The sequence below is a fragment of the Platichthys flesus genome, chromosome 11 (genome assembly GCF_949316205.1).
Source record: "Platichthys flesus chromosome 11, fPlaFle2.1, whole genome shotgun sequence".
In the NCBI taxonomy this organism is placed as follows: Eukaryota; Metazoa; Chordata; class Actinopteri; order Pleuronectiformes; family Pleuronectidae; genus Platichthys; species Platichthys flesus.
The window spans coordinates 26120673-26136276 of NC_084955.1; the positions used below are offsets into that span (position 1 = coordinate 26120673).

At 45.8% G+C, this 15604-nt stretch overlaps 1 protein-coding gene across 3 annotated transcripts in view; it reads right to left on the bottom strand.

Moving 5' to 3' along the window:
- Nucleotides 1–292: 292 nt before the first annotated feature.
- col6a4a (collagen, type VI, alpha 4a) overlaps nt 293–15604 on the bottom strand; it is a 30720-nt gene continuing 15408 nt past the window's right edge. For 2 of the 3 annotated variants that reach the window (XM_062398871.1, XM_062398869.1), the window contains 33 exons: nt 14978–15550; nt 14538–14887; nt 13636–13714; nt 13388–13533; nt 13122–13214; nt 12490–12543; nt 12214–12285; nt 12080–12106; nt 11915–11959; nt 11572–11625; nt 10838–10900; nt 10512–10577; nt 10051–10104; nt 9484–9519; nt 9272–9334; nt 9122–9184; nt 8440–8502; nt 7949–8011; nt 7823–7873; nt 7709–7744; nt 7021–7083; nt 6864–6926; nt 6197–6232; nt 6084–6120; nt 5960–5971; nt 5240–5733; nt 4379–4469; nt 3581–4234; nt 3382–3487; nt 2555–2706; nt 1683–1853; nt 1366–1413; nt 293–1187 (listed from right to left, as the gene is read on the bottom strand). In XM_062398871.1, coding sequence (XP_062254855.1) covers nt 1012–1187; nt 1366–1413; nt 1683–1853; nt 2555–2706; nt 3382–3487; nt 3581–4234; nt 4379–4469; nt 5240–5733; nt 5960–5971; nt 6084–6120; nt 6197–6232; nt 6864–6926; nt 7021–7083; nt 7709–7744; nt 7823–7873; nt 7949–8011; nt 8440–8502; nt 9122–9184; nt 9272–9334; nt 9484–9519; nt 10051–10104; nt 10512–10577; nt 10838–10900; nt 11572–11625; nt 11915–11959; nt 12080–12106; nt 12214–12285; nt 12490–12543; nt 13122–13214; nt 13388–13533; nt 13636–13714; nt 14538–14887; nt 14978–15550 — 4154 coding nt within the window. In that variant the 3' untranslated portion in view covers nt 293–1011. The remainder of the gene's footprint in view (nt 1188–1365; nt 1414–1682; nt 1854–2554; nt 2707–3381; nt 3488–3580; nt 4235–4378; nt 4470–5239; nt 5734–5959; nt 5972–6083; nt 6121–6196; nt 6233–6863; nt 6927–7020; nt 7084–7708; nt 7745–7822; nt 7874–7948; nt 8012–8439; nt 8503–9121; nt 9185–9271; nt 9335–9483; nt 9520–10050; nt 10105–10511; nt 10578–10837; nt 10901–11571; nt 11626–11914; nt 11960–12079; nt 12107–12213; nt 12286–12489; nt 12544–13121; nt 13215–13387; nt 13534–13635; nt 13715–14537; nt 14888–14977; nt 15551–15604) is intronic. The other variant, XM_062398870.1, reaches the window with a different exon arrangement.

Here is a 15604-nt window from a genome sequence, read left to right on the forward strand (position 1 = left end):
ACAGCGACTCAAAGCTTTCTGGATATTTTAGATTTTTTTCTTCGTCGGGGTGATGAACTACAGACGTCCTCGTCATCGTCATCGCACACGATGTCACGAGCTGAAGCTGAAGCTCGACCCTTATAAGGCTCAGACTGGGAGACGAGTCGCAGACTGTTTATCTCTGTGAACTAAATCAGACACTGAACAGAGAAAGTTCAGTGGCACTCACACACTCACACACTCACACACACACTCACACTCACACTCACACTCACACACACACACTCAGAGAATCTTCAGCAGCTCGATGTCAGTTTGAAACTTGATCTTTAATCATAACGAAGCTGCAGCTCAACATAAGTGAAAGTTCAGGAAACATGAAAATAAAACATGGAGACGACAGAATAAAGCAGAATAAAATGTACGATAAAGAATATATTCTAAAAACTGGAGCGGATCAGTTTTACATTTTCGTCAGTTGTCTTCTTCAGTTGTTTGTGTTCACACACTGATCGTTACTTATCTTGTTGAAATTAAATGATTTTTTATTTGATTATTTGATTAAAAAAACTAGTTTGGTGCCAAACTTTGAAAAGAAAGTTTTCAGATAAAACGTCTTTTAGGTTTTTCTCTTCAACACGTTTTCACTGAGACGTTCTGTCCCAGAAAAACATGGGATTATTAGTTTTGATTTAAAACAATGTGATAAATTATGAAACCAAACTTCAAAGTTCATATAAACTCACTTTTAATGTTTCTTTCCCTCGTTCACTCTGAAAGTTTCGGATCAACCTCATGAAAGTGAAGATGGACGTCGACCTCAGTCAAACGTACACGTTGAAGAAAAAACACAGGAAACTCGTCCACGAGTCAAATGAAACAAATTCAAACATTCAACTTTCCCTGAAGACATTTGCAGTTTAGAGACTTTTAAAGAACTCATGGCCGCCCCCTGGTGGTTTTCCTTGAAGATGCATGTTTTTCCTGAATGCTCCTGTTCTTTGTGTCAGATTGCAACAGATCTCCTCTTCATCGACTCTTCGTCAAACACAGGTTCTCACACTCGTCTTGTGTCTTGAAGCGGTTCTCGTTGCCGCCGCAGCCTCCGAACCAGAAGCGAGAACATTCGTTCTGCTCGGTGTCGAAGAACCACATCATGGTGTAGTCCTGGCAGCTGCCGGGGTTCTGGCCGAGGAAGCAGGCGTCTGAGGAGACAGGGCTCAGGTTAGAGACAACACCACGTCTCCCTGAGGAGGACACGAGGCTTCCAACGTCCACTTAGAAAAACATCTGCTTCCTGTGCTGAAGTTTAACTAGTGACACCCCCCCCCCCCACGCTCAGCAGGTGATTATCATTGGCCTGTTATTGTGTGACGCTCTTACCTTTGGAGACGAAGCTGTGCAGCTGCGGCGGCGTCAGGTGACTGGGATCTGATGGAGGAAAAGAAACCGTGAACCAATCAGACTTCAGGAAACAGTTTGGTCTCACAGGAAGTGGACAGACACCAGGTGACGTCTGAACCGAACCAACGGGTCACAAATCCTTATCCCAACGATTCACGTGTTTTAATTCCTGAGAAAATCTACTTTCCAACGTCTCAGTAAAGAAATATTAAAATCATTTTATGACGAGATCGTTAATGGAACAGTAATCAGTGTGGAGCGAGTGGACAGAGGTTAGTGCGTCAGCAGCGACTTACTGTCCGTGGCACACGTCTGCAAACATTCGTTTTCCGTGTTAAAGCGATTGGCGTTACCGCCGCAACCGCCGAACCAGAAGGGCGAGCATGCACCGAGCAGCCGGTCAAAGAACCAGACTCGCACAAAGTCGTCACACTGAGAACCAGCGTCAGCGTCCAGCCGACACCGGGCTGAAAGCACAACACACACATTTACTACACACACTGAGAACCAGCGCCCCCTGTCTGAGACCTCCACTCAGGTTTAGAGGTTCTAACCTCTCCTGGGGCAAAGGTCAAAGTCTGTGTGGGACAGGGGGCGTGTCCGAGGGGGCCGCAAGGTAAATCTACTCTGACACGCCCCTACCACGTTTATAAACCCCGCCCTCTTAAAGAGGCAGTGGAGATAAACACAGAGACATATTTATTAAACGCACGTCGTCTTATGACCTTCTCAGTTGCCATGGTTACATCAGTTAACGAGCCATCGTTTAGATTTAAAGAAATGTTAGCTACGTTATAAACTAAGTCCTCCACCAGCCAATAGCTGTTGACCAATCACAGCAGGCTGGGGGTCTTAAAGACACAGGAGCTAAAAACCAGGTGTTTGGGACAGAGGCTGAAGAGAGGAGCAGCAGCGATGGACAGAATCTGAACATTAGAACATGAAGACATTTTATAACTCCAATTACATGAATGATAAAAAACATCTCCTTAAACTGTTATTAGTGTGTCTCTCTGTGTGTGTGTCTCTCTCTGTGTGTCTCTCTCTGTGTGTGTCTCTCTGTGTGTGTGTGTATCTCCCTGTGTGTGTGTCTTTCTGTGTGTGTCCCTCTGTGTGTGTGTGTGTGTCTCTGTGTGTGTCTCTCTGTGTGTGTCTCTGTGTGTGTTACCGTTGCCTCCAGTGATCAGTGTGTGTCCCTCTCCTGTGCTCAGCCTCTGGAGGACGTCCAGCTGTCCACTCTGTGTCCGTCTCCTCGTCTCCTGGAACTTCTCCTTCGCCTCATCAGCGAACTCCTCCTCCGGCCACGCCCCCTGCTCCTGACTGGACGCAGCAGACCACATGTGTCAGTGTGTGATTCAGGTTCTGCTGAGTCGTGATCAACTGGTGGAACTGGTCCAAACGGGGGGGGGACCAGTTCAGACTGTGTCTTCCTGCGGCGCTCACCAGACACAGCAGAACACAGAGGAACATTATCAAACTGCACATTGAATAAAACTAAAACTAATAACTTTAGATTCAACTAAAACATTTAGAAGAACTTTGTAGTTTGTCTTAATTGGAGAAAATTGTTCTTTCTTGATTCTTGTTGTTCTGGTTTGTTCCCTCATGGTTGATGCTTATTGTGAGTTGCTCATTGTAATGTAATTACAGTCCTGAATGTAGAGTTGTACTTGAAAAGGTTCCTCAGACCAAGAGGAGGTCTGGGTCTGGATCAAACTAAACCGGGTTCAGTTCAGAAAACACGTTAGACTTCCAGGAACCAGTTGTTAATGTTATTTTCCCTCATTGTTAAAGTGTCGTGAGTCAATCAGCGACAGAACTCATGATTCTTTCTCTTCACTCTCACAGAACAAAGACATTTCCCCACGGACCCATTCAATCTTAATTCATGTCCTTACTTTTCAAACTGTGAAGAAATGACAGAAAAACACAAATAATCTCCTGTTCTAGTAAAACAGGTCGTTTCAGAGCTGAGAGTCCAGTTCCGTCTGTTACCCGCTGAAGAAGACCTGTCCTCCAGCTGGACCCTGTCCTCCAGCTTGACCCTTCAGCTGATCACACCTCTGCCTGGAGGACGGAGGAGGATACGAGTTCAGTCCCCCTGAAAGACACAACAAGACTCTCAGCCCCTCATATGAGTCTCATATTACTGGATGGTTCATGAGGAGGTTCGGTTCATGTGGGCGGGTCTCACTGGTGAGGGCGCAGAGGAACACTCTGAAGAAGCGCTGGGCGTATCCCTGCTCGTCGGCCATTGGTCGGCCCAGGTGGATCAGGTGCTGCTGGACGGGGGGGCTGGCGAGCGCCTCCACCTGCGCCCGGCTGTAGCGATCGCCGACCGTGGCCACAAACACCGCCACGCCCTCACACTTGGCCTTCTGGGAGATGTACTGCAGCTTGGCCCGGTCGGAGTCAGCGGTCTGGGTGCCGACCACGGCGAGCAGCACCTTCCTCCTGCGGGGCTGGGGGGCCTTCAGGAGCAGCTCGTTCAGGGTGAACTCCAGCGTCTGTCCCAGAGCCGAGGAGCCGCCCTGCTGCTGCATGTTCTGGATCAGGTGCGTCCTCATCCCGCTGTGGTTCTGGTAGGCCTGCAGACCGAACTCCACTTTGGGAGCCTGGGTGCCGCTCTGCTGGACCACAGCCACCCGGGCCTGTTTGCCGGCCCGGCGGGGCTGCGAGCTCACGGCCAGCTGCTCCACCACAGAGCCCAGCAGCTGCTGGGCGCCGGTGTACTCGTCCGCCTGCATCTCCCTGGAGCTGTCCAGCAACAGGACCAGGTCCGCGTCCACCTCCTGGGGGGGCAGCGGCTCCTGGACCGAGGTGCACTCGGCTGCACGGCTGCACGGGTCTGAAGAAACAGAACTCATCATCTCGAAACCGGCTCAGCACTTGTGAGCAGAACAGACTTTGTGAAGTGAAGAATGAAGCAGAATCATTGACAGAAATATGAGAAGAGGATTTCTTTATGATTCATCTGAACACGACCTCTCACCGTAGCAGATGGCACAGTTCTTCACCTTCCTCAGGTTGGCAGCCATGTCCCGACCCAGCACAGAGAAGATGGAGTTTCCGGAGTCGTCGACCTGAGGAGAAACAGAAGGCCTCATGAATCACGATCCGAGAGCACGACACACACAACTACAAATGCATCTCCTTCATCTCCAGGATTAAACATCTTGCTGCTGGATTTCCAGCTGCAGCTTCTCAAACACAAACATCTGGCAGCTCTCGCTGAATGGAACAAGATCCAGAGGAGCTGGAGCCAGAGGAGCTGGAGCCAGAGGAGCTGGAGCTGGAGCCAGAGGAGCTGGAGCGAAGTCTGAGCTAACGGAGAGGAGGACGAGCTGCTCAGATGTTCAGAGTTTGCCGTTTTGAAGCATCAACAGTAACCCGCTCGCTGCTTGAGTCTGAGAAGTTGTGTTTGGTTTGAATGTTCTCACATCATCACCTTCTAATTACACCACAGACGCCAGGATCCAGATGTTCTCGGCAGACCGATGACTTTAGGATTTAAGACGTAACCTGATCTCTCAAGATCTGTTACTTGATAAAACCTGAGGAATTTTCAAACTTGTTGAAGTATTAAACTTTGTCAATTGATGCAGATTCCCTAAATTCCCAGTATCTTCTGATCAGGCCCCGGAGCTCAGTTGGGAGCTGGTTTCAGACTCACCGCTGCTTCCTTCCCTCACGTTAAGTTTCCTTCTCCTCCCACAGCCTCTGATTCTGTCGGCCCAGTCGTGTGGAGATCTGAGGAACCAGCTCTAGAGAAAGCACCGGCACTAGAGACATGGGACCCAGGCTGGATTCCCCTGAGCTCTCTGTGTCAGAACCTTTGAGGAATCGAACCTACCTCCAGGGCTCGACCAATGGCTGGAGCGTTCTCCAGAGAGATGACCGCCGGGACGATGTTCAGGGCCCGGTACTCCATCACAGCGGTAACAATGTTGTCAACGTCCTGTGTCCGCCCGCCAGAGAGGAAGACCGCCACCTTCCTCATCATCATTCCAGCTCGCACCCGCTTGAAGACGTTCTGACCCACGAAGCGCATGGCGGCCCCGAGGTGGCGTTTGTTGGACGTCCTCTCCAGGGCGATGTTCTTCACTGATTCGAGGAGCTGCTTCTTGCGCCTGTAGTCCTGGAAGCGGATCAGGTACTTGGTGTAGGTGCTGTAGGCGACCACGGCGACCCGGGCGCCGGTTGGACAGTTGCTCTCTGAGACGGCCACGTCCTCGAGCAGAGACAGGAGGGCGGCCCGCTGCCTCTCGAAGGAGGCCGGGGTCACGTCGTCAGACATGTCCAGACCAAACACCAGCTCCGTGGGGTAGGCCGGGCACTGGGATCGATCTGAAAACCAACAAAGAAGAAACCCCAGAATCATAACTGTGGGTCAGTCACAGGAAATGACCCCAGCCTCCAAAACCTGGGCTGCATCACATTCTCTGGGGAAACCACAGGAGATGGTTTTGGTCCTCGATGGGGACGGAGTCAAAGACCTGAGGAGGGTTTGTGTGGTGATGATGTCACAGTTGTGTTCTCTGCACGTTGTGTTGCTGGTGGCGAGGATACGTACCAAAGGAACAAGCTGTGAGCAGAAGGAAACAAATGGTTCAGAGTCAGCTGCTGTTAGCGGAGCAATGAAGGAGATACTCAAGAGATCAAGAGATAAACAAACGTGTTTATCAAACATCTCTTACCACAGTTGTCTCTGATGTAGGTGACGAGCTGACACTCCTGAGGACACATGAGGAAACACTTCTTATACATCTGATCATGGCAGTGAGGTGAATCAGATGTGAGGTGGACTTACCGTCATGCCTTTCCCTCCAGGCAGACCTCGCTGTCCCTGAGGATAGAGCAAACAAAGATTAGTTTATATAAAACTATTGATTCAGTGATTAATGTGGTCAGCGCTTGTTTTTTAACCTCGGTCAGATTTTCTTGAATCCATCCTCCTGAGGAAGTTAAGATGGAACATAAACAGTTCAGAGCTGAATCTGGAAATATTACATTTAAACTTTATATTAATATTTAGTTAAAAGTTTCTGAAATTCATTATTTCCTCTGCCAAACGTCAGACAGCAGTGAAAATGAATTCTAATATATAATTAAGATTAAATACAAAATTAGTATTTAATGATTTAGATATTGCACTTTGATGTTTGTAACTGTAGATTTTATTTTCTTATTTAATTTGTTTTATGAACTTTTAAACATTTTATATTTTTGTTTTATTGTCAGAGTTCATCCTTTTTTTCAGAGTAAATTCTAAGTATGAATGTGGTTGAATTCACGTTAGTTTGGTTTAATGATGAATTTCATGTGATAATAAATTAAAGTTTGATTCTAAAGTTTCTACAAACGATGAAATGTTTGTAACTGACTTTGCGTGTCACAGACAACTAACTCAGGATTAACTGTTTATTTAAGGATGATGATGACACCCCCCCCCCCCACACACACACACACACACTCACTCTGTGTCCTGAGTAACCCGGCTCTCCAGTCCCTCCTGAGCCCCCCGGTCGGCCTGAGTTGCCCTGCGTCGGTCGGAGCAGAAGCAAACATCACGTCACATGAGGAGAAACAACTTCACCTGGATGAATCTCATTTGACTCGTTGATCTTCACTCACTCCTCGTCCTCGGTTTCCTTTAGGACCTGGGGATCCTTTGGGTCCCTGCAGACCGTCCTCACCCTGAAGGAAGAGATTCAACACTTCCTGTTTGATTTGACTTGGGAGTTCAAATACAATCCAAACATCATCATTTCAGGAAGCAGCTGATTTTTGTGAGAGCTCAGCATTTTCCTGACGATGCAGAATGATGAAAACGTTTCTCTTCTTCAAACATCATGTTCTCAGTATCAACTCCTCATTTCAACTCGGGGAAATAAAACTGCTGAAGGGTTAAAACTCGGAGGTTCCACCGCTCACATTGTGTTGTACTACCAGAGGAAGTATTCAGATCATCTCACCTCTTGAACTTCAGCTGCACAACAACTCCTATTATCTACGTCATTCTGATTTTAGATCCGATTCACTTTGAATGTCACGTTCAATCTTTAAAGCCTTCAGGTTTCTTCCAGACGATGGAGCAGATCCTCCGTGTTTCTATATCATCACAGCTCACATTCAGTTTACTTTATTATTCAACGTCTACTCAGGTTTATTAGTTTGGTCCATGTCCAATCTGCTAACATGGAGGAGGTTAATGACCTGTACTGCAGCCAGACACCAGGGGGCGATCACCCTGTTTTGTCAGGTGACAGTTTAGTGTGTGAGCCTTCAGAAGACTTGTGATGAGTGAGAGTGGACGACTCACCTGAAGACCAGGATAACCGGGGAAACCAGCATCTCCCTGTGGACCGACACAAACAGGTCATTTTAAAGATGAACAAATGATTCAAAAGGATGAACATTATTAATTTGTTCCTACCTTGACACCTTTCAGTCCCGGAGGTCCATGACCATCTCTCCCATCCTGGCCCTGGAACAGTCGGTCACAAGCTTTAATATTAAACCCAGTTGATATTTAGCAGTAAACAGACGTTCAGGCTCTTACAGGCATTCCTCTGGGTCCCTGGGATCCTGACACACCCGGACCCCCGGAGTCTCCTGGTTGGCCCTTCAACAACAACAACACTCCACTGGTTTATTTAGGTTTTCTTACTTTGACATTTTGTCTAATCTACATTATATAAATCGAATCTATCTTGTAATTTTATAAACCAGTTTGATCGAACATGATCTACACTCTTCAAATGTAATATCTTTTTGTTTTACCTGATCTATCAAGTCTAATCAAATCTAGATTTTATTCATCAGAAGTCTCATAATTCATAACCTACTGATTTTACATGTTCTGGTCTCACCCTGTCAAATGTGTTGCAATCTGTAATATCTATATATAATATGTATAATATCTATTTATGAACTTAAGCTAGTCTCATCTCATTAAGTCTAATCTCATGTCTGTATGACCTGGATGGATCTAATCTGTTGTGGTATATAAACTGGTCTGATCTGGTCTGGAGATGAAACCACTTCACGGACCTTCTGCCCGTTGGCTCCACGCTGCCCGACGGAACCCGGTGCTCCAGCTGCTCCTGGTCCTCCCTGCATCAAACAAAGAGTTAGAGCAACAAGAGCAATCTGGAATTCTTCAAGTTCACAACTTGAAGAAATTCCCTCTCGGCTTCTAGAGATATTGTTCACGACCATAGAGCTGACAACCTGAAGAAGAAGGGTGTGTGTGTGTGTGTGTGTGTGTGTGTTACTACCTGCTGTCCACTTCACAAATCAATCAAACTGATGAATATCTGACCTGGAGTCAGAGAGCAGATGACATCAAAGACTGACTCAGTGATTTAAAGCCGTCAAACTCAAAAACAACTTCTTACGATCGACCAGAAGAAAATTCACAACCACGAGAATCAGGGTAAAAAGTTCGGCTTTAACTTAAACTTCATAAATATAATAGTTAGAATTAGATTCTAACGGAGTCTGGAAACCAGGTGTCAGTTTCTCAGGAGGTGCGTCTGTGTCTGAGATCTGAAATGAATCCCTGTTTTCACTTTGTGTGTCAATCCACTCAATAGAAACGTGTGAGGAGGGTCAGAGCGACAACACAACACAAGTCTTCAGTTCGCTTTGTATTTATCAGAATGAATTAAAAACCGCTCTGTGCATCTGAGCTGGTCTGTGATCAGCTCAGAGGAAGTAAACGCAGACTGACCTGGGGTCCGGGAAGACCAGGGCCTCCTCTCGGTCCAGGTTGACCTCTGACCCCTCGGGGACCCTGTGGAGACGAAATGAGACTGGTTGGAGACGATGGGGAATTCTCTACTGGTGGTTAACAAGCTACCGTCCTGCTGAGTCCACTCACCTGTATACCAGAAGCTCCAGGGCTCCCTGGTACTCCTGCATCTCCTGGCCTTCCAGAGGCCCCCTGCAGGAGGACACACACAGATAGAAACACACACACACACACACAAACACACACACACACACACACACACACACACACACACAGACCCACACAGGTGTCACATACACCGTCACTAGCAGCTCAGAGCTTTGTCTGATTTCCACTCTTACCTTCTCCCCGAGCGGCCCTCTCCTTCCATTTGGACCCTGGAATAGAAACATCAGAGTTTTAATCTCATCTATTTATTTTTCATCTCTTTCTTTAAAGTTTTCCGACATTTTCCTTGAATTCTCAGATGGAAAACATGAGACATGTTTATAAAACTGATATTTATGAGTTCGAGACAAATCATCCAATGAGCCAATGATCTCGATCTAGTTTATGTTGTTGTGTTGTTGTTGTGTAACCTTCAACCTTCGGAGGGAGACAGATTAAGATAAGATCAGAAAATCCTTTATTGATCCCCATCAGGAAAATGTAGTATTACTGCAGTAAAGAGTGAATAAAGGTAAAAAGAACACAAATACAATATAATCTTAAATAGAAGAACATGTCAGATTCTAAAATATGAAGAAGTGCAAATCCAAATCTGATCCTATTATTAATTCTGGGTCAAACACTGGGTCCCACATTTCCCATAATGCAACAGGACGGTGTCTCTAACAGTTCACTTGTTTATAAATTCAGTGACATCACAGCTCAGTTTTTACAGGGAGCAGATATCTTATAAATCTCACCGGGTTTCCAAGGCCTCCTCCCTCCCCCGCACGTCCGTCCAGTCCGGCCGGTCCCTGTGGAGCCAAACATCAGAACCACCACAGACACATTCAGCTTTCACAATAATCACTATCTAATAAATATGGGTTTTCTGTTCAGAAAACATGGAGCTTCATAAAGACAAGTCTACTCAGAATGATCACATCCAGTACGGCTGAATCAGTATCCCACAATGCATTGCTAGGTGTAATATAAAGGAATATTTTAATCTGGTAAATAAAATGAGAATAAAAAGACTCAAATAGGACTTAATAAAAACTGAATGTTGTAGCAGGAAACTTAATATTTTATATTTATGAATGTGGGTAAAATCTTATAAATATTATATATGCATGTTTATAACATATATGTTCACATGATGCAGCTTGTTTTAGTCAGTGGCGACCTTTGACCCTTAAACCCTCTTTCTGTGACGGCCTACCGGTGAACCCGGGTTGCCGGACTCCCCTCTGGGTCCTGGGGTTCTGTTGTCAGCGCCTGGTTCACCCTGACAAATAAAAACACACAAAAATACAAAACCATCAATTAGACGACAATTTTTACAAAGGTGGATTTTCTGCATTTACCAACAAACAAGGTAAATTAATAATACATGTTAACTTTACACTTCAGGTTCATCAGCTGACAAACATTTAGTTCAGTTTATCGATGACGTTGACAAAATGTCTGAGCTCAAACTTCTGATGTGAGATCCTGAAGTACAGTTTCCCACAATGCAACACTACAGTGTTTAACGCAACTACTCACCGGATCTCCTCTCAGTCCTCGCTGTCCTTTTAGCCCCGCCTCCCCTCTGATACCGGGGATACCCTGAGGACCACAGTACAACATGTCAATCCAACAGCCGGGGGTCAGAGGTCAACGCCTCCGAGCGCCACTCGTCCATCGTGATGACATCACAGCTGGGGGGGGATTCCACGGACTCCAGAGAAACGCTTTGTACTACAGATTGAATCCCCCCCCCCCCCCAGGGCGTCAAGTGACCACGTCCGCTCTTGCGTGTGACGCTTTGTGGAAATCTAACTTTCAATTTAAGTGATTGAAACAATTTGTAAAATGTTCCACAGTAAATATAACTCATACAAATATAATGTGATAAATATAAAATTTCAATATGAAGAGTCTTTGTGAGTGAACATTTGTTAAATTTTGCAAATGTTAATCAATGACAAAAGAAAATTAAATCAAACAATAACTTTCTATCAATAATTAAATCTATAAATGACCATTGTTGAGATAATTATTTAAGTTCGTAAAAAGTTTCCATTTACATTAAAAAACATCTAAATAAAATATCATGGAACAAAACAATTATAAATGTTTTTGCAACGTTGTAAAATTATTTAAAAACACGTTTTTACACTTTGACTGACATTAATATAAATTTGTGTGTTTTCCTCTGTTGTTCATTAAAAAAATAAACAGAGTTTTAAATATAAAGAGCATAATCAGACAGTAATGATAAAAATAATAAGGTTTACTGGGTTTCCTGGATGTCCTCTGTCTCCCAGGCCTCCGCTGTTTCCCGTCACTCCCTGAAACACAAACCAGAGGAAACTGCTCAGGAAGCTGGAGCCTGAGATTCACAGCTATCGCTCATTTCCTCTGTCGAGGAAACCAAATCAGAGACAAGAGTCGCGTCCACGTCTTCACGTCCACAGATCTGATTAATCAGTGACGCTGATCGTCTGATTGCTTCACTTCATGTTTGAGGGGAAACTAGAAGATGGATTCAGCTGCGCTTCAGTCTGGAGAAACGTAGAAACTGGATGATTCTGGAGAAACGTAGAAACTGGAACATTTTGTGTCTGCGGAGGTTGGTACCTGTTCTCCGTTGACTCCGTCCAGCCCGTCCTCGCCGTCTTCACCCTGTAACGTTGAAGGAGACTTGAGCATCGGAGAGGTTTTTTCTCTGTCTCCTATCTTTACTGTTTATCCAAACATTCCTGAGGACACGTCACATCGCCTCCTCCTCCCTCGTTCACTCACCCTGTTCCCCCGGATGCCTCGGAAGCCCTGTGGACACAAACCGCACGAGTCAGACAACAGACAACATCTGGAACACAATGATAATCTGTGATCTGACACGAGAGTTCAGTGATTCAGACTCAGCAGCTCTGTACCTTTGGTCCTCTGAGCCCAGAGCATCCCTCCAGGCCCTGGGGTCCGCTCGGCCCGGGACGCCCTCGCTCGCCCTGTCCCAGACACATTAGACATTATAAACAGTGAGAACACGATGGAGAACAACTCGACCGCTGAGGACACAGAACATCAGAACCTTTCTTCTGATCTGCTCCTGTTTCATTCAAATGCTGATCTACAGATATTTCCACTCAATAAGGATCCGGTTTATTCTTTGTCTCGTCAGATGTGAAGTTGATTTTGAAAGAGTCACTCACAGCGCCGCCCTCTTCTCCTGGGAAGCCCAGATAACCCTTCTGTCCAGAGGCACCCTGGGAAAGACACAGACACGTTCAGACTCTGAGGAGGAAACTGGAATAATCTGTGATTTGAAATGAGGAGAAACACGAATCAGGGATCGTTTCTCTCCTCACTCCAGGAAACTGTTCACATCATGAAAATGAATGTGTGACACGGATGCTGCTGTTGTTTACTGTTTGTGTACAAGGTTCAGGTTCTTGTACTTTATATACGACCTCTGCATTTATCTTATGGCTGCAAAGTTATACATACAAAATAAGAACATTACAAAGAACAGTGCAGGTTTATCTGAACGCATCTTTTTCTCTGCTGCTGTTTTTTCGTTGCTGTCATTTCTCGAGTGTAAAGTCATTAAGCAAATATCAGATTTTATAATTCCATTGACGTTCATCACAGATTCTGACCTTACTCCACTTTTCGCACTAAGTGACCTGAGGACTTGCTCCGACACTTTGACCTCTGTGACAGTATAAATGTAACATTGACCTTGGAATGCTGGGAACCAAAGCCATGAGAGCGTTACTGTTGAACCAGGACACATTGTTTAGACATCATGTTTAAACTTGAAAGGTTTGTATATTCTGGTCACCTTTGACCCCGGGGGCCCCCACGAGCCACGGATGCCTTCATTTCCCGAACATTTGCACAGGAGGCCGCAGCACTCCTTGTTGGACACGGTGTCCTGCAGAGAGGACACGTTGGACACGAGACAACAGGGTTTTCAGTCTGATGAATCCGTACTCAAGCTCCTGTTCACAGGAAGTGCTCTGCTCTCCGGTGAAGTTATTATTATAGAATAAAGTGTTGATTCTCTTGAATAATACAAACAGGACGTTGCTCTCTGCCTTCACTTACAATCTGCTTGAGGACGCTGCTGCCCACACTCGACATGCCGATGCTCAGCGGGAGCTTGTAACCGAAGCCTCGCCCGAACTCCACCATCTGCAGCTGGGCGGGGTCACGGGCTCCCTCCAGGGCCACGGTCAGCAGGGCGTTGACGCCTGCCGACAATCAAACACAGAGGAAGACGTCGATGGCATGAATGATAATTAAATGATATTTCTAACGGCTCTGCTAATACAAAGTCCTGTTTGGGTTTTTACCAGACAGTCTCAGCTGCTCGGCTTCTTTCTTCAGCGTCATCACGTCTTCATCAAGTCCGTCTGAGAAGATCACCAGCACCTGAGGAGGAAGGTCACATGACACTCTGCTGTTATCGCTACTGTCTCATCAGCTTAGTTTCTTCAAATGGTTGTGACACTGTTATATAATGTTAACGTTCAATAATCCGTCAACTCACGTAAATAGTATAAAGTCTAAATATATCGACTTTACTGGATCTCAGGATAAAACCTGTTGATTCTGTGACAAACGAAAGTCAGAGAGAGCTTCAGGTTGTCTTCTTCTTCTGCTCCTCAGCTGGCACTTGGAGAACAGTCTCCTGATTTCATTAATCCTACATCGGTGCCAGATTTGTGGTTTGACACCGAAGAAAGACGCAATGAGAGTTTCCACAGCCACGTGGAAATACTTGAAAATCCATTAAGAGTAATTTTCTTAACTTAGAAATCTGATTTCTTGCAGGCAAATGAAATCTGTGTGGATATTTCACCATCTGACTGAGCTGTGTTCTGTTCACTGCAGCAGGAAACAGGACGTGAAGAACATCTGAACCAGTCACAAACTAGACTTTCTCCTGATCAGCATCAGTTTTTGGTTTTATCACAGAAAATCTCCTTTACTGACGTTATGTATCAGGTGAGAAGTGGAGTCTCCATTTATATAAACAGTGTTCGGTCTTATGCACTTTCGTGGAGGAAGCAGGTTGGGTGAGCTGTCACATCGTCCGTCTTTATTGACAGTCTATAGTTTTTATCTTAAAATATGTTCTGAAACCACAAATGCTAAGAGAACAGGCAGAATCTCAGGCCAGAGCGGCGCAGCTCCATGTGAACACAGGAGCTCCAAGTTCCAAGATAATGTCCCAGTGCTTTCTGTGACTCACCTTCACTCCAGCATTGGACCCCTGGAACTTCTCCTTGAAGGATTTCAGGAGGGCAGTGTTGAATTTAGTTGGTTCAGCAAACGTCATTCTCTTGACTTTGTTCACTATGTCTTGACTGTGGAGCTCGAAGCTGGTGTCGTCCAGGGTGCGTCCATCCTGACCCACCAATCGGAAGCCGATGCTGGTCCTAACAGTTGAGGGGTTGACGCAGCAGATGTCTTTTACTGAGGAAACGTAAGTGGCGATGACTGGTAAGAACTTCTCGAGCTTGGGGTGGCCGCTGATCAGCGTGTCCCCAGGATTTCTGTTTCTAGAAATATCAAATCCCATGGCGACATCGATGGTGCAGCCTGAAGAGAAAGGGATAAATGTCTTCAGCTTGGAGGGTCGTAGACATACGGAAGAAAGACACATTGACAGAGTCACACTTTTAAACTTACCTTCAGGTTTGCCGGGTGTGTTTTCGCAGATGCGCTCCGTCACCTTTTGCTTGATCTTTTCCAAGCTACCGAAGTTCTCCACAATAAAGACCTTCTTTGAGTCAGTTATACTCAGGAGCTGCTGGTGATTGATCTTTCCGATGCCGATGACGAAGACCTCAATCCCCAGAACCCTGAGCTCCTCGGCTGCTTCTACCACCGAATCCTGTGAATCGCCATCTGTGATCAGCACCAGATTCTGGGAGATCCCTTCAGATACACGGCTTCCCCGTGATGCCGTAAAGTATTCCTTGCTGAAGTTCAAGGCCATTCCAATCTTAGTTCCTCCCTTGATCTGCTTCATATCCATGATGTGCCTGACCACTGCTTTTTCGGTGTAGAAATTGTTGAGGTAAAACTCATGTTTAAATTCGTGGTTGAACCGTCCTAGTCCAACGTGCGCTAAACCTTTACTGATGTTGAAGCTCTTCACTAACTCAGCTGTGAAATTCTTCAAGAGCGAGTATTCCTCATCCAAGATGGATTCAGACTGATCGAGTACGAAGACCAGGTCGGCCTGCTGCTTTTCACAAACTGCAAAAGAAAAGAGAGAAATGTCCACAGTACTGATAAGAGTGCACTTCATGC